The sequence below is a fragment of the Benincasa hispida genome, unplaced genomic scaffold, assembly GCF_027475165.1.
Source record: "Benincasa hispida cultivar pf3 unplaced genomic scaffold, pf3_genome.v1.1 HicScf715, whole genome shotgun sequence".
NCBI lineage: Eukaryota > Viridiplantae > Streptophyta > Magnoliopsida > Cucurbitales > Cucurbitaceae > Benincasa > Benincasa hispida.
The window spans coordinates 1-25,902 of NW_028326839.1; the positions used below are offsets into that span (position 1 = coordinate 1).

The 25,902-nt window shown below is 33.1% G+C and overlaps 2 protein-coding genes and 1 non-coding gene across 5 annotated transcripts; 1 reads left to right on the forward strand and 2 right to left on the reverse strand.

Moving 5' to 3' along the window:
• Nucleotides 1-2,375: 2,375 nt before the first annotated feature.
• LOC150029991 (uncharacterized) lies at nucleotides 2,376-7,586 on the forward strand. Its single transcript, XM_090310185.1, has 8 exons — nucleotides 2,376-2,953; nucleotides 3,040-3,180; nucleotides 3,283-3,510; nucleotides 4,449-4,659; nucleotides 5,638-5,774; nucleotides 6,343-6,423; nucleotides 6,870-6,936; nucleotides 7,024-7,586. Exons 1-8 carry the CDS (start codon nucleotides 2,613-2,615, stop codon nucleotides 7,330-7,332), a joined length of 1,515 nt encoding a protein of 504 aa, XP_090166311.1. The 5' UTR covers nucleotides 2,376-2,612; the 3' UTR covers nucleotides 7,333-7,586.
• Nucleotides 7,587-17,766: 10,180 nt separating this feature from the next.
• TRNAP-UGG (transfer RNA proline (anticodon UGG)) lies at nucleotides 17,767-17,838 on the reverse strand. Its single transcript has one exon. It is a non-coding gene; the product is annotated as a tRNA-Pro (tRNA).
• A 933-nt stretch (nucleotides 17,839-18,771) lies between these two features.
• Nucleotides 18,772-22,378, reverse strand: LOC120075773 (multifunctional methyltransferase subunit TRM112 homolog A-like). Of its 3 annotated transcripts, XM_039029437.2 has the most exons (4): nucleotides 22,114-22,254; nucleotides 21,953-22,032; nucleotides 21,679-21,730; nucleotides 18,772-19,557 (listed from the first exon to the last, which is right to left on the reverse strand). In XM_039029437.2, the coding sequence occupies exon 4, from the start codon at nucleotides 19,519-19,521 to the stop codon at nucleotides 19,153-19,155; it is 369 nt and encodes a 122-aa protein (XP_038885365.1). In that variant the 5' UTR covers nucleotides 19,522-19,557; nucleotides 21,679-21,730; nucleotides 21,953-22,032; nucleotides 22,114-22,254; the 3' UTR covers nucleotides 18,772-19,152. The 3 variants fall into 3 exon arrangements, with proteins under 3 accessions (XP_038885365.1, XP_038885366.1, XP_038885364.1); XM_039029438.2 differs by lacking the exon at nucleotides 21,679-21,730 and having other exon boundaries at nucleotides 18,772-19,601; nucleotides 22,114-22,378; XM_039029436.2 differs by lacking the exon at nucleotides 21,679-21,730.
• Nucleotides 22,379-25,902: the final 3,524 nt, after the last annotated feature.

A 25,902-nucleotide genomic window follows, 5' to 3' on the forward strand; every position in this document is an offset into this window, starting at 1 on the left:
CAGGTACTTCCTTCAGCTGCCATAAGTTTTTTCGTTTATGAGTTCATGAAGATTGTCCTTAAAGTGGAATGAACAATGACAACAGAATGTAGGAGGAGATTGATCAGTTGGCCCAATACAATTCACAGTTGAGCATTAGAAATACCCTTGAAACATGACCAGATTATGGTATCAATGATTGCTTTTGCTGGCTGTGTTCCCTGTTAATTCTCAGTTTAAGAAATACAGTTGCTTCTTCAATGTCCTAAAATCCCTTTATTTCTTCTTTTTTTCCTTCTTTCCCCTTGGACTGAGTGCTGCTCATAGAGCATATTAATCACTGCCAAATTTTGACTGCTACAGGAGCTTCGTTTTGAAAAAGAATGTTCCACAGAAACCAATTTTCATATTTTCATTGTAACATACCAGATTTTAGGTATGTAAGGATTTTCACCAACTGGGATTCATACAATTTTCAATGTAAGAAAAAACGTGTAGTATAATGCAATTATATGTACTTATCGTGAAAGATATGAATTCAAAGAAAATCTTCTGTTTATGGCTCTGTAAAATGTTTGGCCTGATTATGTATTATTATTTTTCTTGCTCTCATTAAATACTTTGATACTCTAAATATTTTTAGGCATAAAAAAGTAAGGAACTAATCAATGTAGTTGGAATATTTATTTTTTTCCTCAGAAACAGTTGAATGTAGGTGTTGGTTGGCTGCCAAACTTGAGATAAGGCAGTTCAATGTCAAAAGTCACAGGTTGGAAATAAAAGATATTTGGAATTAAAACTTTCATGTGAAAAAAAAATATAGTATATACATGTTTGGTTTGATGTATATAAAAATGTTTTTATAAATATTAAATTATTATGAAAGACAATTATTAAATATTATGAACTAATAATTTCAAATTTGTATTTAAAACATCGTCAAACTACCATTGATGGTTGGTAGAGTAGGCGGGTGCAGAAGTGAAGTGCGAGGATATTTTGGTCCTTTTTCGTATTTTGTTGAGAGGAGCTTTCAATTAAACACTAAAAAGAAAAAAAAATAGAATTTAGATCAATGTGCTTTCATCTATAACAACTTCTCAAAATCATTTTTAATAGGTTACTTTGAGTAGTTGTCAAAGATACTTTTGTTAAAAATTAAAAATTTGAAAAGATAATTCGAACGAACTCAAAATCATTTTCAAAAGAAAGTGAGAAATATCAAGTCGGTACTCTATATTTATCAAGCCATATTAACAAAAAGAGTATACTTTCCTAATAAAATTGAGACATTTTCACTTTTTTTAACAATCACATTTTTTCTGATAAATATAAAAATCTATTTTTCACGAGAACTTGGTTTTTGTGTTGTTGGGCACATGGTATTAAGCTTTTTCTTTCCCCTTGTTCAAATAGCTCATGGTATTAATCATAAACACTTTCGTGTTTTTTTATTTTTTTTTAAGTTCGATAAGTGAAAAATTCGAACATCATTTATGAATTATGTTTGACTAGTTCAACTAACACTCAATCATATTCATTATTGTTAAGAGGAAGAAAAGCATTGGAAGTGAGCAATTCATTTTTCTCATTATCAGAGACAACCATCTAAAATTCGTGATTTGGTGGAGCAACGTGTTTTTCCTTCATTAATTCCTTGCCTCATGTTTTTATTTAGGTATGGTACGAACAGCAAAAACTTCGTACTATTATCCTTTGCATTAAACTATATAATAAATAACTAATTTAAGAAAGCGTGGACTTTAACCTAACTCAATAAATTTTAATAGTGAATAAGATTTTCCAGTTGCCACGTAACACCTCAATTTATAAAATTTGATGCGACATCTTCTACTTCAAGTTCCTCTCTAACCATACTAATGAGAAAATTTCTATTTCCTCAAATATATATATATATATGTGTTTTATATTATAAACTTACATTCTGTACAGAATGTGAGTTTTATTATTATTATTATTATTATGTATGTATTTATGTGTGTGTAATACTCATCGAGACAGGGACAGGGTCAAGGCCGTGGACGGAAAATGTATTCTCATACTCATCGAGACTGGGACAGGGTCAAGGCCGTGGACGGAAAATGTATTCTCTGTTCCTGTCCTCGTTTAGCTAGTAGGGAGAAATCTCTCCCCCTGCTCTCTCTCCCATTTTCTATCCAATCGACGATTCACAATCCTATTCGAGACGGACCTCATGAGGAGAATGAACATCTTTACCTATAAATATCTCTTGAACGTATAAATTTCATGTTTTGTTATCTATATTTTAAAAAATCAAGTCAAATTTTTAAAATTAAAAAAAAAAAAAGAAGTAATTTAAAAAAAAAAAAAATTTCCCTTCCGTTCTTTAAGTATGTAAGACACTAATCATACCAAAACTAAAGAGAGAAAAGGAAGAGAGAAAAATGATAAAGTTAGAAATGGGTTAAGACTCAAGTGTTATAAACTCACAGGGATTTCACGTTAATTAATTCATGCTCAAGCAAGAATTAGCACAAAGCTTCTCTGTTTTATCTCTCAATTCCTTTCTGCTACCATTTGGGATCTCGCTTCCTCTTCCACTCAACTCACGTTCGTGAGGGGGAGCCCTAGCCTCCGCTTCCGGGACCATCATGTCGCCGTCTGCTGTCGGAAGCTTCGACGCCGACGGCGGATGTGATTGCCGTGCTCATCAGAATGGGGATGCCAAAGCACCTGCTAACTCTAAATCCGGCGATTCCTATTGCGAGCATTGTGGTTGTGGTTCAGCGGATTCATCATCTTTCCCGTCCTTTTCCTGCTCTTCCTCTTCTCTATGGCTTGATTCGACGCGGTTGAGAGAGTCCGGGAAGCTATGGCGGATCCTTGTTGCTTCTGCTAAAGGCTTCACAATTGGAGCTGGTCTCAAAGGTGGTCTCTCTCTTTTCTCGGTCCTCGCTGGATTGAAGCGGAGAAAGGCTTTGGCCTCCCTCGGGTAAGGTTGTTTGAAATTTGGTTGTGAAGGTTATCTGCATGTTACCGTGTGTAAACAAATGTGTTATCGATTTATGTTTGGTTTAGGAAGAAAGGAGTGATTACGAATCGAGATGCGATTTCCATGGCTTTGAAGGAGACTTTGAGATACGGTCTCTTTCTTGGAACCTTTGCTGGTACATTCGTTTCCATTGATGAGATAGTTGGCAATCTGGGAGGCCACCGTAGGTAGACTCTTTTCTATTCTGATCTTGTAATCCTGAATTCTCGCTGTTTCTAGAAATTTTTTGGTTATCCTTTTGATTTTTTTAGTGTTCTCTTGTAGTTCAGGACTGCAAGTTGGAGGGCACTATTAGCGGGAGCATTAGCTGGGCCGTCGATGCTTCTGACTGGGTTAAATACGCAACATAAGACCTTGGCTATCTACATTTTTATGCGTGCTGCGGTCTTGGCATCGCGCTGTGGGATTAAAAGCAAGCGGTTTGGGCATATTTGTAAGCCTCTCACGTGGTCTTATGGTGATATCTTCCTTATGTGTCTCTCCTCTTCCCAGATCCTGTAAGAAATATTTCTGCTCTACCATGTTTTGCTGCTAATTCAAATATAGTAGGTCTACAGTGTTATATAATATTGTCACTTTCCAGTTTTAAGCTTTACTCATCCCGTTGCATATTTTCCTGCATGATCGTGGCATCTGAATCATAAATTTAGCTTTCAACCCTCACATCACTACACCTAATCCATAGTACACTAATGCAAACCCAAGCAGATGGGAAACCAGTGAATGACTTGTATTATCATAATTATAAACAAATGATGTAACAGTCGAACAAAATCTATTTTTGGATATAATGCAGTTGTGAATACTGTGTTTCATTGTTATTTCAGCAGGATGGTATATGCGTCGGACATCTAGAACTTATAAACAGTAGCCAAAAACTTATTCCATGTATTTATACCAGGTTGATATATGTTATTATAAAATTATTCTTAATACTCCTCTTATTAGCAGTACCTATAAGCTTTCTTGGAAAAAGTTCTGACTTGAGCTTGACAAGTAAAAAATGGTTGACTAAGTTTAGATTGGCTTATCAATACTTTTTTTTTTTTTTCTCTTTTGGTGGTGGTGGGGGGAACAACTCGGTTCCCTTGAGTTAATTTTATAGCGTGCATAACAGAATGGTTGCCCTTGTTAATTGTTTTACAGTGCACAGCACTGAAGCAACTCAACCATTGATTGGTTAAACTAAAGTAATAAATCTAGTGATGAGCTAATTTTTGTTTGTTTATTGTGTTTCACCTCTTCTCAATATGTTCTTTATATGTGGAGGAATATGTTGGTCATTTCTCTGATCATCCCGATGAAACATATTGTGCTTTATGCTTAACTACTTTATGCTGGCATGTGAAATTATTTTGTGCTATTTCTTTGTAGTATCCATATAAGTGATTAATAATTACAATAGCAAACACTTAATTAGGAGAATCATTATCAGGTCTGCTTACGTGTTAAAGCAAGATAGCTTACCACCATCATTTAGGTCCTTTCTCAATACACATGGTGGAAAGGATACTGTAATCTTGGAAGGTTTAAAGAGTTTCGTATCAGGCATGCCTTCTTCTAATAAATTTAAAGCGATTGAGAAGTACTATAGTGCCATGGGTGCGAATGTCAGATTAAATCTGCAAATGAAGACTCCATGCATGGTATGTAATTTATTTATTTTGTATTCATCTCTGTTCAACCAGATGAAAAAGAACTCCTTTGTTCTCAAAAGTAAAATTATATGTATTTGTACCTAATATGTTGCATGAAATATGTGAATGCACTCAGATATTAGAACATCAACCATTGTAGCAGACAACAACTCTAGGCGTTAACATGCTTAATTTTACCTGATGCAAAATTGAACTTTTGTTCTGGTCCAACTCTATCCTGTTTCCCAGTTTACTTGGCATCTTGAACTTTTTCAGTTGTCAGCTGGTTACCATCCCAAAGAAGTCTAGTTGTAATATTGGAAGATCCGTGCTTCTCCATGAACAAAAAATGCACAAGTTAGAGCACTATTATATGAACAGATTGCTTCAAATAAATCTAAATGCACATACAAAATAGTCATAACAGATCTCTGCACACATGCACACACAACTACAACAATTATCCTGTTCAACTAAATGCAATTGAATATCTGAAAACAGATGATATTCTGTTCATTTGAAAACTGAAGGCACATTTCAGAACATTAGAAATGAGTTATGTTCATTCCCTACCCCACAAATTCTTGGGGTGGGAATTTGGGAGAAAACAAAGATTATATTATAAATGAACGTTTCCATTTGTAGGCTTGTACCAAGACCTTGCAGGGACTTTTCTAGTGGAGACCCCTTCAATGTATTCCTTGATTACTTGGGAAATATCTTTCCACAATTTATCCAGTTCGTTTTGTTTTCTCACAAATTGTATTGAGTCAATTATGATGACGACTAGATATTTGTATGTCTGAAATGATTATGAAGTCTCCCTAGCTAGAAATTGCAATTACTTTTGAGAGTATACCCTATCTGCAGTTATCTTTCAAGTTTAAAATTTTCAGTCTGCATAACGACCCCATAGGCTTTCGCTTTCACGTCTCTCTAAAATTGCAGTTCAGACTTTAAGGATTTTTTTTTTCTTGCTTAATGCAGATTATACATGGAAATCAATCATGTGGTGGCCATTTTCTTTCCTTTCTCATTCGAGGATATAAAAGAGCATTGCCAGTTTACCTCCCTGTTTATCTTATCCCAGCTCTAATAGTTCATCGTGAAGGTCTCATGAATAGGTAACATTTCAATTTGACTATCATATGATTTATACACATTATGAAACGTTTTGGTTCAATTAAGATTATGATTTCAAGTAAGGTTTTAATTAATTTCCCCAGCTTGTTCTGGTTGAAAGATTGTCTAGATTACTGATTACATCACAAGTGAACCACTTAAAGAGCCCCCTAGTTACTCGAGTGCCTTCATAGGATTTTATTTCATGAGCAACGAGGGTTTTCTTTTTTTTTTTCCAGCTCATTTTACACATTTGGAAATTTACTGATGCAAACCTTTCGTTGGAAAAATATAGCTTTTTAAGACAGTTTTTAAATGGCGTTTTCTTGGGTTTCACTCTTGGGTTGGTATCTGGCTTAAATGATAATTCAATTCCTTCATGGTTGAACAAGAACAAGTAATTAGATTGCCACCTATTTTGTGAATATAATTTTGCTCTTGAAGACTGTTACGAAATATTTGCTTATCGAGATGACTTTTCTGGGTGCCTTCTTCCAACTATTATTTTGTATTTTTCGAATTTCCATGTTTTGGATAGATGAAGAATATGTTATATGACCTTTTCTGCAGGCCATACGAAATTTTAGCAAGGGGACTTCTCGGAACTGCTAGATCAAGTCTTTTCCTTTCTGCATATTGTGCATCTGCTTGGTTCGTATCTCTTCCCACCTATATTCTGTGCATTGGCTTCTATTTTTGTCGTTACTATTTTCTTCCACTTTTATGTGGACTTCTTGTTTCACTTGAAGATTTGATTTGATACTGTGGGGAAAAGAGTAACAACATCAACATGCTAAGTCAACAAACAAAAGTCGACTATTATATAAAATCATCATAAGTGATTACAAAAGAATATTAATTGCTTGATAATGGACAATGATCAGGAGCAGCCTAAGCCACACATATATCATGCATCATTTTTTGTAAGATACTAAAAGATAATAATAATTTAATGTTTTCTTTTAAAAAGAATTGTCACATGACAATTTAATTGGCTAGGCTGCACAAAGATAGGATGCTGCCGAGCCATCACCTAACTTTTTTTCTTAAACATCAAGCTTCGGCTCTAACAGATCAAGGTTTGCATTCTTTTTCAGGATGTGGACATGCCTGACCGCAAGGAGTTTCAAGAAAATAAACATTCCATTGGTTGCTGTTGCAACGGTATTGCTTGAACTATCTTTTACAATAAATTTTAGGTGGAGCAAGAGCTTTCATTCTAGGCCTGATAAAATTCTGTTTTTTGAGCAGTTCTTAACAGGTTTAGCACTGGCCATTGAGAAGAAAAGCAGGAGGATAGAAATCTCACTCTATTGCCTCGCCAGAGGTATCGAGAGCTTCTTCAGCAGCATGACGGATTTGGGATACTTGCCGCCATCGTTGAATTTCAAGAGAGCGGATGTGATAGTTTTCAGCATATCAACTTCCATTATAATGCATTGTTATGCTCAGGAAAGGGAGGTATTTCGATCCAAGTATTTGAACGTTCTCGATTGGGTTTTCGGTGTGCCTCCTCCCCCTTGTGAAACGCCACGCTGCAAGAATGGCAAGCAGTATTGAGAGAAGCCTTGGATCTTGGATTTGAATTGAGGGTGACCAAATCTTTGTAGTGTTTGGTCAAGAATGTTCGTACTATATAAATATAGTTATCATTACGTGCTATAGAATTAGCAGTCATTTGAGTACATGATTCGTATGGAGATGTGCTTTCCATATACCCATTGATTTATGGACGAAATTCTCATTTGTTAAATGACAGTCAACGGATAGGATGATTAAATGATAAAACATTTGATAATCATTGTTATTAAAAATTAAACTTGTTATTTTTTCATATTCAAATATTTATTTTCTCTCAAATAAACTTTATATTATAATGTATCAAATATATTATATTAATTATATCACATATATAATTAATTTAATTATATCACATATAATTAATCTCATCAATTAATTTGAACAATTCAAATTAATTCAAAATTAATTCTCAATAATCCCTATTGAGCTATAGAGTGGACCTTATGGGCTTGTAGATTGAAGTTTCAATGGTAGTTGAATAATTAATTAAACTCATTGAATTAAATTATTCAACATCTATTAATTGTCGACCACTCCATTAAAGACTCTTTGCACTACAGATATATTTTTGTGTCTATAAGATGTAACCAGTCAACAAAATGATGACCGACCACTCCATTAAAGACTCTTTGCACTACAGATATATTTCTGTGTCTATAAGATGTAACCAGTCAACAAAATGATGACCCTTCACAAATTGCTCGTAAGTACAGATGAGCCAAAATTACCTTTTAGCCCTTGGAATTACATCTAACTCCTTAAGTACAACTGATTCTTTTAATAAACAATAAGTCATAGTCCAATTATGACCAAACTTCTCTTGGGCCAAGGGAGGATGTGACACCATATTGTTCAAGCCCCGGAATCATCCCAACTCCCTGATCAACGAATCCCAAAATGGTAGGCTTATTGAGTCAGTGATCTAGTTACTCTCACCTATACAAATAAAAAGATCGCCTTCATAGGCTGAGTTCTGGTGAAATGCAAATCTCTATTATGAATGGTGTTATATAATGAGACTAATTTTTTTGTGGTGCAGTCTTATACAAACCTCTTTGTATAGTATACCTCCACTCATATGTCTCCACATGAATGATCAGGATCAAATCATTTGTAGCACTTTACAACAATTGTAACATCTCCAAAGCGGACTGTATTCATAGTGTCGCAAAGATGAAGGTGCCTCAAGGCCGAGCATGAAAATTTACTACAAACTAATGAGAGAGATCGAGAGATGCGTTGACACATGTCCCGCTCCTACTTACTATAAACAGTCTCTCCATTCACCTTGGTATTGACCTATACAAACACCACCCGTAGGGTGACACAAGCAAAGGTGCATCAAGATCGAGTATACATCTCACGGTGTGAACTTATAGGTAGATATGTGAAAAAGAAAAAGAAAAATGAAGTATCATATACTCATTTTCCTCCCATTGAGTGTTTTACTTAGGGTTAATTTAACTTAGAAAAATACGGCTAATTATTTTACTAAGCGATTATTTAAATTTGCCCAAAAGTAACACCTGCTTTGAATAGTTAAACAACTTTGATTGATATTGATTAAATACTTTAATAAACCCTAATCAATAAGTAGCAAATTTATCTAATTCACCTTTCCAGTTCAGTTCTCAGGTAGGGGTGTTCCATTTTTATTAGCCTAAATACCCCAACTTAGACAAAACTAGCCTTTGACAAAAGGTCCCTTATGGATACATTTACTACAAATTTAATCTTTTAATTAAAATCAGTTTAATCCTATTAAATTGATTAAAAGATTAATCTAATTTCTAACTTCATTAGAAATATGACCGTAGGTTTATGTGAATCATGTTTTAAAACTATTTTTGAAAAATGATTTTAATGTAAGTTTTGTATGCAATTCTAAATTATTGATTTTAATTTCTAATTTCATTTAATTATAACTTTTATAAAAGAACTGAAATAAATTAAAACCAATTATTGCATGTTAAAGCATATTTAGGTAAATTATAACAATTATAAAATAACCTAAAGTAGTGACATGCTTCATGCAATACCATTTTATTACTTAACATACATAACACTTATATACTAAGGTAATGAAATAATTAATAACATACATCCATCCATACATTCAAACTATATATTATAACATTTATGATATAAATGATGCATTGCTATGTTATTGATGCATGCAAACATATATTACAACATTTATATCATATGATGCATGAGCATGTTATAAAATTAAATCATGCAACTATATATTGTAAAATTTATATATAAATGATGCATGAATAATTCATAACCTATGGTGGGATTCTACTATATGGAATACATTATGACATATAAATATATAAATTAAATCATACATCATATGCATAATTTAAAACAATTATTGGACCGAGATTGGACTCCTAAACAACTAATTAAATTAATATAACACTTATATTAATTTAATTAATTAAAAACAACTAGCTATTACAAAAGTAATAGCCAACCGATTCAAAACAGACGAACTAGGTCTTGTACCGCATGAACCAGACCACTCAACACCCGAACCAACCACGAATCGCTCAAACCAAGCGAACCAGACACGAATCAACTGAGCCACAAACCGACCGCGCACAAAGAGATTCATTCTTTTCGTCTCAGAGCATTGCAACACTGTGACCTAGTGTTGCAATGCTATGGAAAGAACATTCCATCATGCCCTTCGCAGTGTTGCAACGCTAGGGCATAACGTTGCAACGCTACTGTACAGTAGCCACTATACAGTTGCGAATTCCTTCGAATTTCCTTCGATATTGGCCTCAATTTCCCTAGAAAAGCACAAAAGAAAAACTCACGAACGACTCAAAAACAAAGAAATATGGACTCTATCACAATCAATGCCTAAAAACAAAGGGCCCTTACAAACCAAAATTTGTCAAATTAAAGCGATAAAACTAAGGTCCAATCTCGTAAACATTCACATTCATTCATCATATATATATATATATATATTTTTTAAAAAAAAAAACAGAATGCAACCCACCAACAAATCTATAAAATCAGTTCTAGAACAATAAAAATTGGGACAAAAAACCATCGCTCTGATACCAATCAAAGGAACTATGAAGTTCGTAGCTGAAGTAGGGATCGATCCAATTTTCAATTTTCACATAATACAAAAATCACTGAACAAAAATATTCATTAACGAGAAAAATTACAACATGCATCTTTACAAAAAAATGTTGGGAGAAATACGTACCCTTGAAGAACTGTTCTTCACAAAACCCTTGAATCGGTCACGAACAATTCGTGAGGACACTACCAATCAGAACCTTTTGCATTCTCTTTTGAGTAGAGAACTTCTCAAGAGTGTGTGGGCTCTGAGATTTTGGAAGAGGGAGAGAGTTTGAGAGAGAGGAAAATTTTTTAGGAAAAGAACAGAACTTTTCACACCTTACTCCTCTATGAAGAAGATGATGAAAAAATAATTATGCGTGAAAAAACTGCCCACCAACACGTCGAATTGAGAGAATTAAGAGGAGGGGTTAATTTTTAAATTTAAAATTTTAAAAAATAAAATAAATTTATATATATATATATATATATATATATATATATATAATAACTAACTTATTATACGTATATATACTTATATGTTATATCAAATATAATACATAACCTATAGTTTTTATATTGTATCAAATACTTATATGTTATATGTTATACCATGTTAGTCTCAATTTAATAATAGTTTTTTAATAGTCTGAATCACTAATATTGATATAATAATGTTATTAGTTTTCTTTATTTATATTATGTTAGATCTACTGTGTTAATATTTTATTTTGCATTTTAAATAATATTAGTGTTAAGGGTCTTTAGGATTTATTGTTGTTGTTGAAAACATTAGATTTTAGGCATTATATCTTGTTCATACCATGTTAATTCTAGTTATCTCTACATTTTTTGTTTATTATTTTTTAATAGAAAAAAAAAGTAATCTTGTTTATTTGTCATTTTTTATATGACATTCTATCTTCTAGTATTGTTTTTTAGTTAAAAAGTTTAGTATTTTATTTGTTTTTAATTAAAAAAAAAGTTACTAATTTAATGACTTTTTATATTTTTTTATACTATTTGATTTTTTTATTTAACTTTGATGTCTATAGCTTAAAAAGTTTAGTTTATAATTTAACACAAAAATAGTAATTTGAGTGATTTGTTATATATATAATTCTTATAAACTTTTATGTTTATAATTTAAAAACTTTAGTATTTTTAGTTTAATACAAAATTATTGTGATTTTTTTAATATAGTTCTTATAATATTTGATTTTTTTTAGTATTAATTTTGAAAAAATAGTTTTAAAAAGTTTAGTATTAATTTGAAGTTTAGAGTTTTTTTTAGTATAAAAAGTTTTTTTTTTCCCAATTCTTTTAGTTTTTTATAATTTTGATGTTCAAACTAAGTTATTTTTTTAATTTTTTTGTTTTTTTGTTTTTTTGGTTTTATTTAAGTTTGATAATTAATAATGTATTGTTTGTCTTTTTTTCCTTTTAGAAAATGACGGACAGATGTTTGGGATTTATGTTTTACAAATGTTAATGTGATTGATGGTGTTGATAGAGTTATTATGACCAACTACCATGTGGGGATTTTAGCATAAATGTGAACAGTTGACTTGGCTTTTTAACAATTAATTGAAATGGTAGGGATGTCACTTAGTGTAGATATGAGAGCAAATCAGTTAAAAATAATATATAGACATCCTAATCTAACACTATCATGATCAATAAGGTTTATGTCATGCAAGGAACTTAATGTTCTCAATTACGAGTCATTCCCCAATTTAGTGCATTTATATGTTAATATGAGTAGGGTAGAGTTGGATAAAAACTTGAATGCACCCTTTAGTCATTTTGAAGATCCGACTCAATGTATTGACCTTGATCCAGAATCAGTTGCACCACCCTGTGATGATGAAGATATGGTGGCTAACAATCAATATAGAGACTTTAGAATAGAAACTAACGATGAATTTGAAGAGTTGGATTTTGATGGTCGTAAACGTGAATTATCTTCAGATACATTTAACGATTTGGATATGAATGTAATAGATAGCATTTGAGAACACAACCCAATTGTAGCTCATGTGGTTGTTGACAATACCCAATTGTATAAGGGGGTGATTTGTCAAGACAAAGAAATGCTACAACACGCAATTAAATGTTTTGCTATTGAATGTCACGCACCATATGTGGTTGTGGAATCGACACCAACGATTTGGGTAATTCGGTGTAAAAAGTAGGAAAAAGGTTACAAATGGAGACTTCGTGCAACAAAGAAAAAGTCACATGATTTGTTTGAGAATACTATGCATATTGATCAACATACATGTTTTTACTCAGAACTTAGTCAAAGTCATGTGCAGTTAGATTCATTGATGATTGCACTAGAGTTTTGTGATGCCATAAGAGAAGAATCATCTATCAGCGTGGCACAACCGTAATCTCACATAAAAACAAAATTTGGATATCACTTTCCTTACCATAGGGTGTGGGAAAGAAAAAGAAAGGTGTTGGCTAAAGTGTTCGGTGACTGGGATGAGTCATATAAATTGTTACCCAAGTGGTTGTATATGGTTAAGCAGACCAATCCTGGAACACGTGTGGAGAGAAGACTGAAAGAAACGCCAACTGAGGACATGTTATCCTAATTTTTATATTTTGGGCATTTGGTTCTTGTATAGAAGCTTTTAATAGATGTCGGCCGGCTGTTTTACCCCTGAGATTATCTTTTGTTCCTTAAGTCCTGTTGATCCTCTAATGAACAATTGTTTTGTGATCCGATCATCAAACCGAGTTCCTCTGGGGCCAATTAGATGGTGAACCCCTCGTTCAAGACCCGAAATTAGCACTTAAAGAAACAACCTCTCTACTATCCCTAGCTAAATTGTGCAGATATTCTGCAAAAGAAGTTCCCTACTCACTATATCTCACCACGGGCTTGTTCTCTCTGCTTGGCAAACTCTGAAAATCTGCTACACTTATTCTTTAGATGTGTGTATGCATAAAAATGTTGGCTCTATTTGCTTAATTGCTTTAATACCAATTGGGTATTCAGTAATGACTTCAAGGCTAATGTCCTCCAACTTCTGGTTGGTCCTAAAATGAAAAAGAAGCCAAGATTAATTTGGATCAATGCAATCAAGGCCTTGTTATCAGAATTATGGTTCGAAAGGAATCAAATAGTGTTTCATGACAAAGATTCTCCTTGGACGTACAGATTCGAGACAGCCCGTATTAATGCCTCTTCTTGGTGCTCTCTATACAAAGATTTTGAAGATTTCTCCATTCAAGACATCAGCCTCAACTCGAACGCCTTCATATTTCCTCCAACTTATGTTGAATGTATTTTGTTTAGGTTATTTACACTTGTGTAAGCCCATTGTACCAGGCACGGCTTTTATGTCATTGTTTTGTCATCTTTACTTTTCTATTTAGGATATGATGAGAGTGCTAAGGAGATGTCAACCTAGTTGAGATGTCCGGGTGCACTTGCTGATCCATCTTTCTTGTTCTTGTGTCTTTTCAATTATATTGTAACATCTTTCATTATCTTAATGAAGAGGTTTGAGATGGTACCCACTTATATGAAAGATATCGAGGAAAGTTACTGATTGCCACATCAGTTGATTCAAACGGGCATCTTCTTCCACTTGCATTTGCCGTTGCAAATGAGGAGTCTGCAGACTCATGGGGATGGTTCTTAAAATACTTAGAGAGAAATTGTGGTGTTTAATTTCAGATCAACATGCTAGCATTATCTCAGTAGTGAACAATCCAGCAAATGGTTTGATGAGACCAAAATGTCACGATCGATTATGCTTACGACATATCGTCAGCAACTTCAATAAAAAAAAATACAAATTTAACACTTTAAAAATTATGTTTGTTGTGTCGGATGTCAATCTCAATTTCAAAAGCTTAATAAATCCATTGAGGACGTCAAAGGAATAAATCGGAGCTATCTGATTTTTTTTTTTTTTTTTATAACATTGGTATAGAGCGATTAACTCAAGCACACGATGGAGGGTTCATATAGGTGGATGACGGCAAATTTATCAGAGTGCATAAATGGTGTCCTCAAAGGAGCTCGAATGTTGCCGATAAATGCTCTTGCTCAAATAACATTCTTCAAATGCATAAATTATTTCAAAGAAAGAAAGAAGAAATAAGAGTTGTTTTGGAGTGTCAAGATAAATACACCCATTAATATTATTTTTTCTTATGTAACTAACAATTTGTTTCAAGTATATTTATAATACTAAGTGAGTAAAAATTCAGGTAAAAATAATAAATGGGTTGCAAGATCTAGTAAACATGAAGTACAATCATACAATCGATATGAAGGTGTGTTTCATGGGAAGACCGGACGTCACAACCTCAATACTAAACAAGGAAATGTTCAAATATTGAGGTTAAATGGGTCTGAGCAATACTGTTATGTAACAAGTGGCAAGTGTTTGGCATTTCATGCTCGTATTTTATGGTACTCTGCTCACATTTTAACACGAACTACGAAGATTTTATTGAGGACTACTATAAATTGTCAACGTATGTTGCATGTTACTCTCCTCAATTTCAACCTTTACCGCATGAAGATTACTGGATCACACACCCTAATATGTTTGTCTTACATGCTGACCCATAGTTTTTTAGGAAACCTGGTAGATCAAAAAGTTCACGATATCATAACGAGATGGATTGGACAGAATCAAGCACTTGACTACAATGTGGGTTTTATAATCAGTTAGGCCATAATCGAACAAATGTCCTTCATTACGAAGACAGACTCCAGACAGTTGTGGATTTTTAGTATTGACATTTTTATCTTGTAAAACAATTTTTATTGTGTAAATAATATTGTTATCTTATAAATTCTATTTCTGTTGTGCATATAATATTTTTTTAATTATAATTTACTAAGTTGTACATTATTTACTCGAAAATAAATAATATTTTTTTAGATCATGGCTTTAAATCCAGAACCTATTTATCCCAATGTTCTGTACGACCAATCGATTCATCGATCATCAGTTGTATGGAAAGATCGTACCATTGGCCAGATATCCTGTAGATGTCAAGAGGAAGTTGTACATCACACTATCCCACCCCACCCTCGAATACTACCATTAGTTCGTACGTCTGGATTTTATGATGTTGTCAGATTGGGATTCATTTAGCTAGATTTACATCTCATCACAACACTGGTTGAGAGATAGAGACTTGAGACGCATGCGTTTCATGTGCCCACTAGAGAGTGCACTATCACTCTACAGGACATAGAAGTGTTGTTTTGATTACCTATTGACGGTGAGCCAATCTCTAGAGTGATGTATGATGCTGGTTGCATATTTGTCAACTGTACCTCGATGTGGACCCACCCGTCGATAAAATTAAATGATCAACGTTAAGTTTAATATGGTTAGGAATAAAATTCAGTGAGCTCACCGATAATGCGAACAAGGAAACCATCATGAGATAAACACAAGCATATATACAACAGATGATGGGTGGAAGTCTATTTTCTAACAAATCAAGTCATTTTGTTCACTTGATGTTCCTGTCACTGTTAGCTAACCTCTATGATGCGGGACGGTATTCTTAGGGTGAAGTATGTTTGGCATGGCTGTATAGATAGCTGTGCAAAGCAACAAAACTTGAAGTTCGCGAGATTGCTGGGCCTATGATACTTTTGCAACTATGGGCTTGGGAAAGATTTTCAACAATGGCTCCACAATTTCAACATGTAAATGACACTCAATTAGCTGGACGAGTCTACGGTTCTCGGTATATTATTTTAATTCAATTTAATTTTTATATGACTGATCTAGTTAATTCAAAATCTATTAATTTAAAATTTAGGTGGAGAGACAAATTTTGTGTGACTAGGACAGCCACACATGTAGTTAGCCAGTACAGATACATATTTGATCTGCTGCAACCTGATCAGATACATTAATACTGAACCAAATTGAATTTTTATACAAATTTTTATTGTATGTCTTTAATATTTTTCAATGTAATATTTTGTGTTTCAGATTATTTGGGAGCCTTAAAAGTTGTTATGGACACTTTACCCTTCTGTACAAACGGTCAAAACATGTGGCAGACGATAAGTCTTCTCATATATTTTCACATTGGTGAGTGACATTTTCCTGACAGGATAATGAGACAATTCGATTTTCAGCAAGATGTCCCATCACCTTGTAATACTGAACCCTTACTACATAATGATTTAAGAACTGACGATTGGTCCAAAAAAGTTGCACATTTGGTATTGTGATCGCACAAGATAATGAGACAATTCGATTTTCAGCAAGATGTCTCATCACCTTGTAATACTGAACCTGCATATCGATTTAAGAACTGGAGATTGGTCCAAAAAAGTTGCACATTTGGTAGTGTGATCACACAAGGTTTATTGCAATGGGGTTTCTATTGGGCAGTTTGATAGGGATGTCACTCAAAACTATATCAACTAATATAATGATATTACAAGACGCTACGTTAGTCGTCCGAGAATGGTTTTGGGTCATCTAGTACATAAATAAATATTATCTAATCATTTTCAATTTAAGTTTATTTTAAATATTGTCTAATTGTTTTATAATTCACAAAGATCGAACAGCAGCAGACTCCGTGATGTTGCAAATGATCTGAACCAGATTCTTGCTATATGCAGTAACAACAAGAGCTATATGGAAGAGATACATTATATGTACATACCTATTATTCCTCAACCAGTTCCTAGACGTAGGGGACCTATTCGAGAAGAAAAATATGAGTTTGATGAGGTTGTCCACAATGTGGAAGAATTACCCCTATGATGCAAACGCATAGCCAAACTGATTATGTTAATCTGATGATGATGCCAAAATTTGGTTCAGGATATTATGATTCAGAGGCTAGTCCATCGTCTTTATACGTGCATGGACATGATCACGACCGTGGAAAGCATAATGAATATCTATACTATGAAGCGCCTGCAGAAGTACGGGAGCAACATTAAGAGAGACCAAAGCAATCTCAAGTTCGAAGTCAACGACGACAACCAACTCAAAATCAACGACATCCGCTTGTGGATCACATTAATTTTTTTTAATTACTTTTAAATGAATGAGATAATAGTTGTATTAATATGAATATTTTAATTTACATTTTATTATTTTTAAATTATGGAAGAAAACGTGAATGGAATATTATTTTTTATGATATATCTTAGAATAGCAATATATTATTATTAAGAGTTAAGAAAATGGTAGTAAAAAATAATAACAAAGAGAAGTCGAATATAATAAATAATAAAATGAAAAGAGAGATCGAATATCAAAACAATAAAATGGAGGAAAAAGTCAAATATTCAACTCAATGGGGCATTCCGAGAATCGAACTCGAGACCTCTCGCACCCAAAGCGAGAATCATACCACTAGACCAAATGCCCTAACTTGAATGATTAACACTCGACTAAATAATAAAATGAAAAAGTGAAGTCGAAGAATATTGAGATAATAAAATGAAAGGCAATGAAGAAGTCGAGTGTTTAACATTCGACTTACCCTTTTTTGAAAACTCGACATACTGAAATTAAAATATATATATACTATTTACAATTACTACTACTACTTTTTATTTTACTCGAAATTTGAGTAGTTTGCAATTAGACTTATTTACTTTACATTATCATTTTCAAATTTTGAAGACTAAAAAAACTAGGTGCTTTTTCTTAAGGGAAAAAAACAAAGATTAGGCTTATAACTCAAATGCTTTGAAAGGGTGAACTTTTGATTTTTTTTTTTTTTTTTTTTTTTTTTGAGCTAAATAAAGATCCCTCGATCCCATGCATGCCAAAATATGCACTATAGTCATGTTGCTACTTCGTTGAAGCCTTGTGTGTTATAATGGTGAAATTTTTTTACTGGACCATGCAAACTCAAAATCTCTTTTATCCAATAGAGGAAGAGATTACTTGAGATTTACTCAATCTATTTCCATACGCATGCAAGAACATTTAACTTAAATATCTCACTCTATATAATTATCAATCAAATAAAAGTTAGAGTCCCTAGAAAGTCATGAGAGAAGTTGAGAGTGAACTTACTACTTAGATGTTTTCTACAGTTATCCACTTCGTACTAGGACTACCACAATAACTAGTACACTAAGTACCCAAGAAACTTGGGAGAAAACAGTAATAGAAATAATTATTGGAGCCCAAATTTTTAAAATTCTAAAAGTTTGGTGCTTTAGATTCTATCTATGAAGCTGTAAATTTAAAATAACAAAATCTATGCATAACAATAACGGGGGAAAGAATCGTATGACCATGATGACTCTCAAAGCCAAATAGCATTCAACTAACAACACAAGGAAGATGTGGCAAAATTGATCTACGTAATGGAAATGTCAAAATGTGAAATATTGGACAATTGAGGTCGATACATAAAGAATAATTTTAGCCCCCCTTTGGCCTCTGGCCATGGGCTTTGATTTTCCCATTTTGCATATTTCTTACTTTAAGCAGTACTAAAAATCGTATAGAAATTATATGCTACGAACTAGTTTTCACCCATCAAATTGGTAAACAGAGAATAATCCCATCACGCCCAACAAAAGCAAAGAAAGGCATAAACCCTAATTTCCCAGTTCATGACAAAGCATCCACAAAAACCCTATGCTTGGTCCAGCGAAACCCTAGGATTTTCCTTTCTAGCACCGAATACAATTGAAAATAGAAGGAATTTGTAAAATCTCAAACTCAGACCTCATCTTCGTGAAGAAGCAAATTGGGAATACCTTTATTGACAGGGAATCGACGACCAGTCTCCGGGCAAATAAGAGCGCCTTCCTCGAGATGCAACTCCAGAAGCGCATGGTGGAATCGTTGCAGAAAGTCATGGGAGTCTAGCATTGATGCCTCAGCCTCCTCGGGAAGCTCGGCATAGCCCATAGTCCGAGAAGCATCGACAAGGGGCTTCCATTCGATCTTGGAGAACATGTTCTTGAGGAAGTCTGGATTGAAGTCGACTGGCTTCTCAACGACTTTCTCGACCTCGATTCGAAGCGGAAAGCCATTGATGATGCCCTTGATGTTAGATGAGAGCATGTTATGAGTCAGTAGCCTCATCTTTTCCTCTTCTCTTTGCCTTCTTCCTTTCGATATCTGTTAGGTAATAGGCATTCAGTATCACAACACTACAAGAGAATCTGTACCAAATACCAAATTCATGTTTTTAAGAGCTGCCTGAGGATTTATAATAACTTTCAAGGTACTAGGCAGGCTTATTATCTTTACATACATACATATATATATATATATATATAAGCATAATTTTATTTGGGTACTAAAAATAAATAAATAACTCTTGAACTTTGCCTTTTGTTTGAAAGATGTCTATAATTTCAAAAACAGCATCTTAACTAAGAGATTTCATAAACATTTCAGAACTACTAGCAATTCATTAGAATGTCAGACAAAATTAGGATCTAGAACAGTGAGACAATGACTGAAACGAAAATCGGAACCATACTTTTAATGTAACGTTCCCAAAATTTCATTAACTTGGGATACGCTACTAAACTACCCATTTGTTTAACACCTGGTAAACAACAATTCTGGGTTCCTATGATAAGACCTCTATAAGATAGAAGTGTAATGACCTGTAAACATAATCCAAACTCACGACCTAAAATATAAAGAACCATGTAAATTAAAACTCAATCCAAAAGAGTGCCCATTTGTTTAACACCTGATAAACAACAATTCTGGGTTCCTATGATAAGACCTCTATGATATAGAAGTGTAATGACCTGTAAACATAAATCCAAACTCACGACCTAAAATATAAAGAACCATGATGATATAACTAAATAAAAGGTCAACGTTAAATTAAAACTCAATTCAAAAGAGTAGTCTAAAGACATGTTCAAGACTCCAACTAAAACCAGGTGTAAATAACAAGTATTCCTCGATTCAAAGAATAGACCAAAAAAATTGATAGACTTCCAAGAAGACTCAACTACTAAACAAGTTTAACGACCCAAATGGTAAGTCTAAACATATTACCCAATGCTCAATGCTGACTCGAACTTAAGATGCAACCACATATCAAAGAAAGAACAAAATGCTCTCAAGAAGTTCACAACTAAATTCATCTACTTAGAGGACTAAAACAACTAGAGCTTGCCCAACAAAAAGTAAATAACTAGCTAATAGTTTCTCTTTCTCAACTCTCCTCTTTATCCAAAATTGGCATTTCCCCCAACTGTTTAACCTGAGGCCTTGACACCCAATGGTGACATACCAGCCCTCAAGCTTTCAACCTGAAGCCTTGACAGTCACTTAATTGCCTTAAAACAATACCAATCCTCAACTATTAAACCCAAAACCTCGAAATTCTATAACCTTCCTCAGAACATTGATCCTTGACCATTTAACCCAAGGCCTCAACTGTAACGACCCGAGTTCAGGAAGAAAACATGAATAAACCGATATCACATTCGAATGAGAAAGATTCTGAAGACATGAAAGTATGGTTAAGAAAGGCTTAAGAGAATTGAAAGTTACTACCTACACCAACAAGGTGCACATTCCTTTCCGGTGGCTCAATCGTAGAAACTTCATAGTTAACTGTGCTTAAGTTGGAGCAATTCTATATTGGGTGACCTCCTTGAAATTTTCATAGGATACATGTGAGTGAGGATAAAGCATGCTAAAAGAACCAGTGTTGGTTTGTGGGGACAACTTTCACTTCTAAAAGCATTCAAGACAAGCAAGGATGACATAGCCAAACCGCAGGGAATCCAGTGGAATATCAAGGCCATCAGGTGCTGAATCCAAATTCCAAACCCTGATTCGAATCCTAGACTTGGGACATTACATCAACACTTGCCTCAAGACTCAACACCCAACATACCAGCCTTCAACCAGCTCTCAACCACTTAACTCGAGGACCTAATATCACAGCTCAAGGTTCTCTAACCACTAAACAGCCTCACAGCAACCCAGACATACACACCCTAATGCATGCTTCCAAGACCATACATATTGTCAACAAAGTACCAACATGATTTCAACCTTAACATTATACTTTTCGGACAATTTTAACAGAACACGCTTGACACCACAATATATTTAAAGACTGAACAACAAAAACCACAACATGCTTAACAAACAGAAATGTCCCGATGATTAGGAACTAATTTGCAGAGACTTAATCGAATTGGCGAAAATGATTGAAGGCATTACCTACTGAACTTCGCTAAACAGTCTTAAAACACTTACCCAAAAATCCCCTGGTCCAAAACTACTAAGTTACACCGATTATAACTTGAATCTGGGAAAAAAAGGCGAAATTAAAGGTTAATAAAACCAAAATTCCAGCAACCACAACAAGATTTTAAGAGATTCGACGTCCTTTAACACTTATCAGACATCAACCAGTCTCCAAACCCGCTGGACAGCAGCTATAGTCCCCGGCAAACTCCGAATTTATTTTAAGCCAAACCAAAATCAAAATCACACTGAAAATGCCCACAAAACTGTGCCGGGAATTCACCTCAAACGATGCTGACCGACGCTTCTGACGATCAAACAGCGGAGACGGCGAGAGCGACGGTTGTGCACCGTGGTCGCGACCTGAGGAGAACAACGTGAGAAGGCCGAAAGAGAGAGAGACAGTAATAGAGAGGGGTAAGAAAAGAGAGAGAAGAGATTTACCGGTGACGGACGGCGTAGGATAATCGGCGGCGCGGGTGGAGTGGTGTGGAGGCTGCCGGCGAAGATGAAGAGAACGGGTGGCTGCTGGCGCTCACGAAAAAGATAGGGAAGATGATGATGAGGCGGGTCGGCGGCTTCTTATGATTAACCTGAAGTTTTATTTATTTTTTCTTTTTTTAAACAAGGCAAACCCTAATCCCAGTTTTTTTAAGTGCAGCCATTGGGGAAAGAGATTTCGAACTTATATATGGTTATTAGGACATTTGAATTTCAATTGAGTTATGTTCGTGAATTTGAACTTATACATGTTTATTAGTACATTCCAATTAATTGAATTAGATTTGTTTTAGCATTTTTTTTATACAATAATACGGTAAATTTGAACGACCTTTCTTAATTTTTTTTTATCTCCCCTTTCTAATATCCTTCATTTTTTTTATTTTTTTTTTAGGTTTTCAAATAAAATAAATTAGAAAGAAGAATGTGAGAAAACATTTGAATGTGATTTGTTTAGGGATCCAATAATTTGTTATTGAAAACAACAAATTTCGAAGTAAAAATAAATTAAAAAACGAAAATAAATTTCTTACTTTCACTTATGTTTCGTTCAATTTGAAATTTTGTTTGGTTGTGAATTTTAAAATATGGGTTATCGTCTTAGAAATTTGAAGAAAATATGTTTAATTTTCAAAAATTAAAAATTAAAATGAAACTAAAGGGTTATTAAACGATGTTCTAGCTTTTTATTTTTTATTTTTCAAAATTTAACTTATAAATACTACTTCTACGTATAAGTGTATTTTAGTAGTGTTTTCAAAATCAAAATTATATTTTTAAAACTAAACAAAGTATATCTCATTCGGTAACCATTTTATTTTATTTTTTAAAAAACTATGTTTATTTTCTCACAACTTCTTCACCATCCCTTTCATCTTTATTAACTAAACACTTGAATTCTTAACCAAACTTACCAAAAAATACTTTTTTATATATAGTTTTTAAATTTTGGTTTGGATTTTTAGGACACTCCTAAAATTGCATAACAAAACAAAGAAATCAATAGGTGAGAACTAGTGTTTATAAGTTTAATTTTAAAAAACAAAATAGTTATCAAATGAATTGTATTTTTTAAAAAAGTAGTATTTATTTTTTTGAATTGGCTATTAATTCAAATGTTGTTAGGAAAAATAAAAAGCAAACACAATTTTCAAAATTCAAATGTTTATCCAGTAAAGTCTAAGTTTTTATAGTCACCAAGGTTAGTAAATCGTTTTATATATATAAAAAAAAATGATTAGTAAACCTAAATAAATGAATGTTGATTAAAATGTTGTTATGGTCTTACCATTTTGGTTTTTATTTATTTAGATCCTTTGTACTTTCAACATCTAATTCGATCCACGTATCTTTAGGTTTTGTATAATTTAGTCCATGTATTTCAGGAGTTTGTTTCATCTCTATACTTTTTAAAAGTGACCAATTTAATATCTTTATTACCACAATTTCAATACAATACTACACTTAATTAGTTTTATGAAATATTGTCATAACTTTTGTATGATTTTTTTAAAAAATTGTGTATAGAATTATAGTTTAAAATTTTACGAATATAAACTAAAATAATCACTTCTTAAAGTAGATAATTTGAAAGTATAATGACTTTAGATAATTTTAAAAAATTAAAAAATATAGAAACAAAAATAATTATTTAAAAAATACAATGATCCATATAAATCAAAGTAAGATAGAAACTTTTTTTTTTAATATAACAAGTTTATATATAGATTAGGAAGATCTGTTTGGGAAGTAAGCAGCCCCTTTGACATCTGTAAAGAATTCTCTATGTGAAAACATAGAGACAAGAAGATTGATATTTGAACAGGAAAAAGAGTGGATCTGCAGGATTCCAAATGAATTGGCTTATTCGAAAAAAGTCTTGTTACTTGGAAGATCTATCTCGTGTCTGGTACTACACGACTCCACTCTTAAGAACTCCGAATCATTCTCTTGAAACTCATCCTTTTCGTGATAAACGATTTGCTTGCCCCGAAATGACCTGGCCCAATAGGAAAAACTCAATTCATTGAGCCTTTCGATATAATCAAAATTGGAGGAAATAGCAAAATTAGAGGGGTCCTCTTGATTTTTGTCAAAAAACGACAATAATAAGATTTTTGGCAAAAGCGTGCCGTGCACATGTCATTTACTTTTTTAATCCCCAATTTGCCCTTGGTATGATTGGATAACAACTTTTATGATTTGATTACTATGTAATTGTTAGACCGTGTATCAATTCTCAAAATACAGTGTAAATGGAATCATCGGTTATGAGACCGTGTATCAATTCTCAATAGAAATACAGTATAATTAGAATCGTCAATTATGAGATTTCAACCTAACGGATTCACAAGATAAAGGTGCCAAATTTTTCTCCCATTTTAAATTTTGAATTAGATTTAATTACTTTGAAAATATTAAGAATTAATCGATTTTTAATTTGTTTGTCACTCCATATTAATCGATTTTTAATTTGTTTGTCACGATTTCGATTTATCTTTAGATTTTTCATTATCTTATTCATTTTTTATTATTTTAAGTTTGATTAAAATTTGTGATTCTAATTTGGATTTTATTTATCATTCTTTGTTTTTTTTAACAATCTTTTATTCATTATCATCTTATTATATTATTATATTATTTTAATATTTTGGATATACTATTCATTTTATCAATATCTCAAGAAAGGCCTGTATTTTCTACAAACAACTGTCCACTAATTCAATCTTTCTGTTTTCCTTATGATTCTACAACGAGTGAGAATTATGGAATGGAAATTCATAAAATATCACAATTATCGTGTTGTTGAGACTTATATTCCATTAAATTATTCGTTCGACAAATTGTTGATTGTATTCAAGGTAAGCTTTTTTCGTCTTACAATCTCTATGTGTCATTTGAAAGTTTACTGAGATGGTTCCAACAATTCGAATTTAGAATCTTATTCGAACCGTTGAGATAAGGATGTTTGTGGCTTATGGTAGTTTTATCGAAATTCCCTCATAGTGATTTATGTGTAGTTGTTGATGTCGTATCGTTTGGTACTTCTAGAAATACAGTGTATTTGAATAGTGAATTAGCAGAATAGAACATTACTTCCAACAGTCAGATTGGAATACCGAAATAATTGATTTTGAAGCTTTTGAAACATACCTCGTCCCCACTTTTGGGAATTATTGGTTTTTCGTTTGCCAACTTTTTACCACCACTTATTCTAGCAACCCTCAATCTTTCACTAGCCCTCGTTCTTCTTTCAGTTTTCTCTTTGTTCATAACTTTAATCCTCTTTGAATGTATCTAAAAGGGTTTATTGTTTTTAAATTCTTGCCAAAATATTTCAAATAAAATATTAATTTAATACTATTTCCTAAATCTATAATTATTTTTTAAAAATATAAACATCTCTACATATAACATCCAAACATTCATTTTCAACAATTATTTGTTATCTTTAATGGTCTGGAACCACGTATATAGGAGATTGCACTACATTGTCAAAAAGAAAAATTGTATGATGTTTCTGATTTCGCTACATGTGAAGACGATGTGAAGATCATGGAAATCAACAAGTTTCTTCTTTCATGAAATAGGTTGCTTGGAATCGTGTTTTTGCTCTTAAAATATCACTTTTGGGGTCCCTTTCAACGCTATGAGTTTCCATTTCCCTTAGTTAGATAAACGAAAGTTAGAGAAGAGCTATATGAGAAGGCCATGATTTACAGCCACTTACTA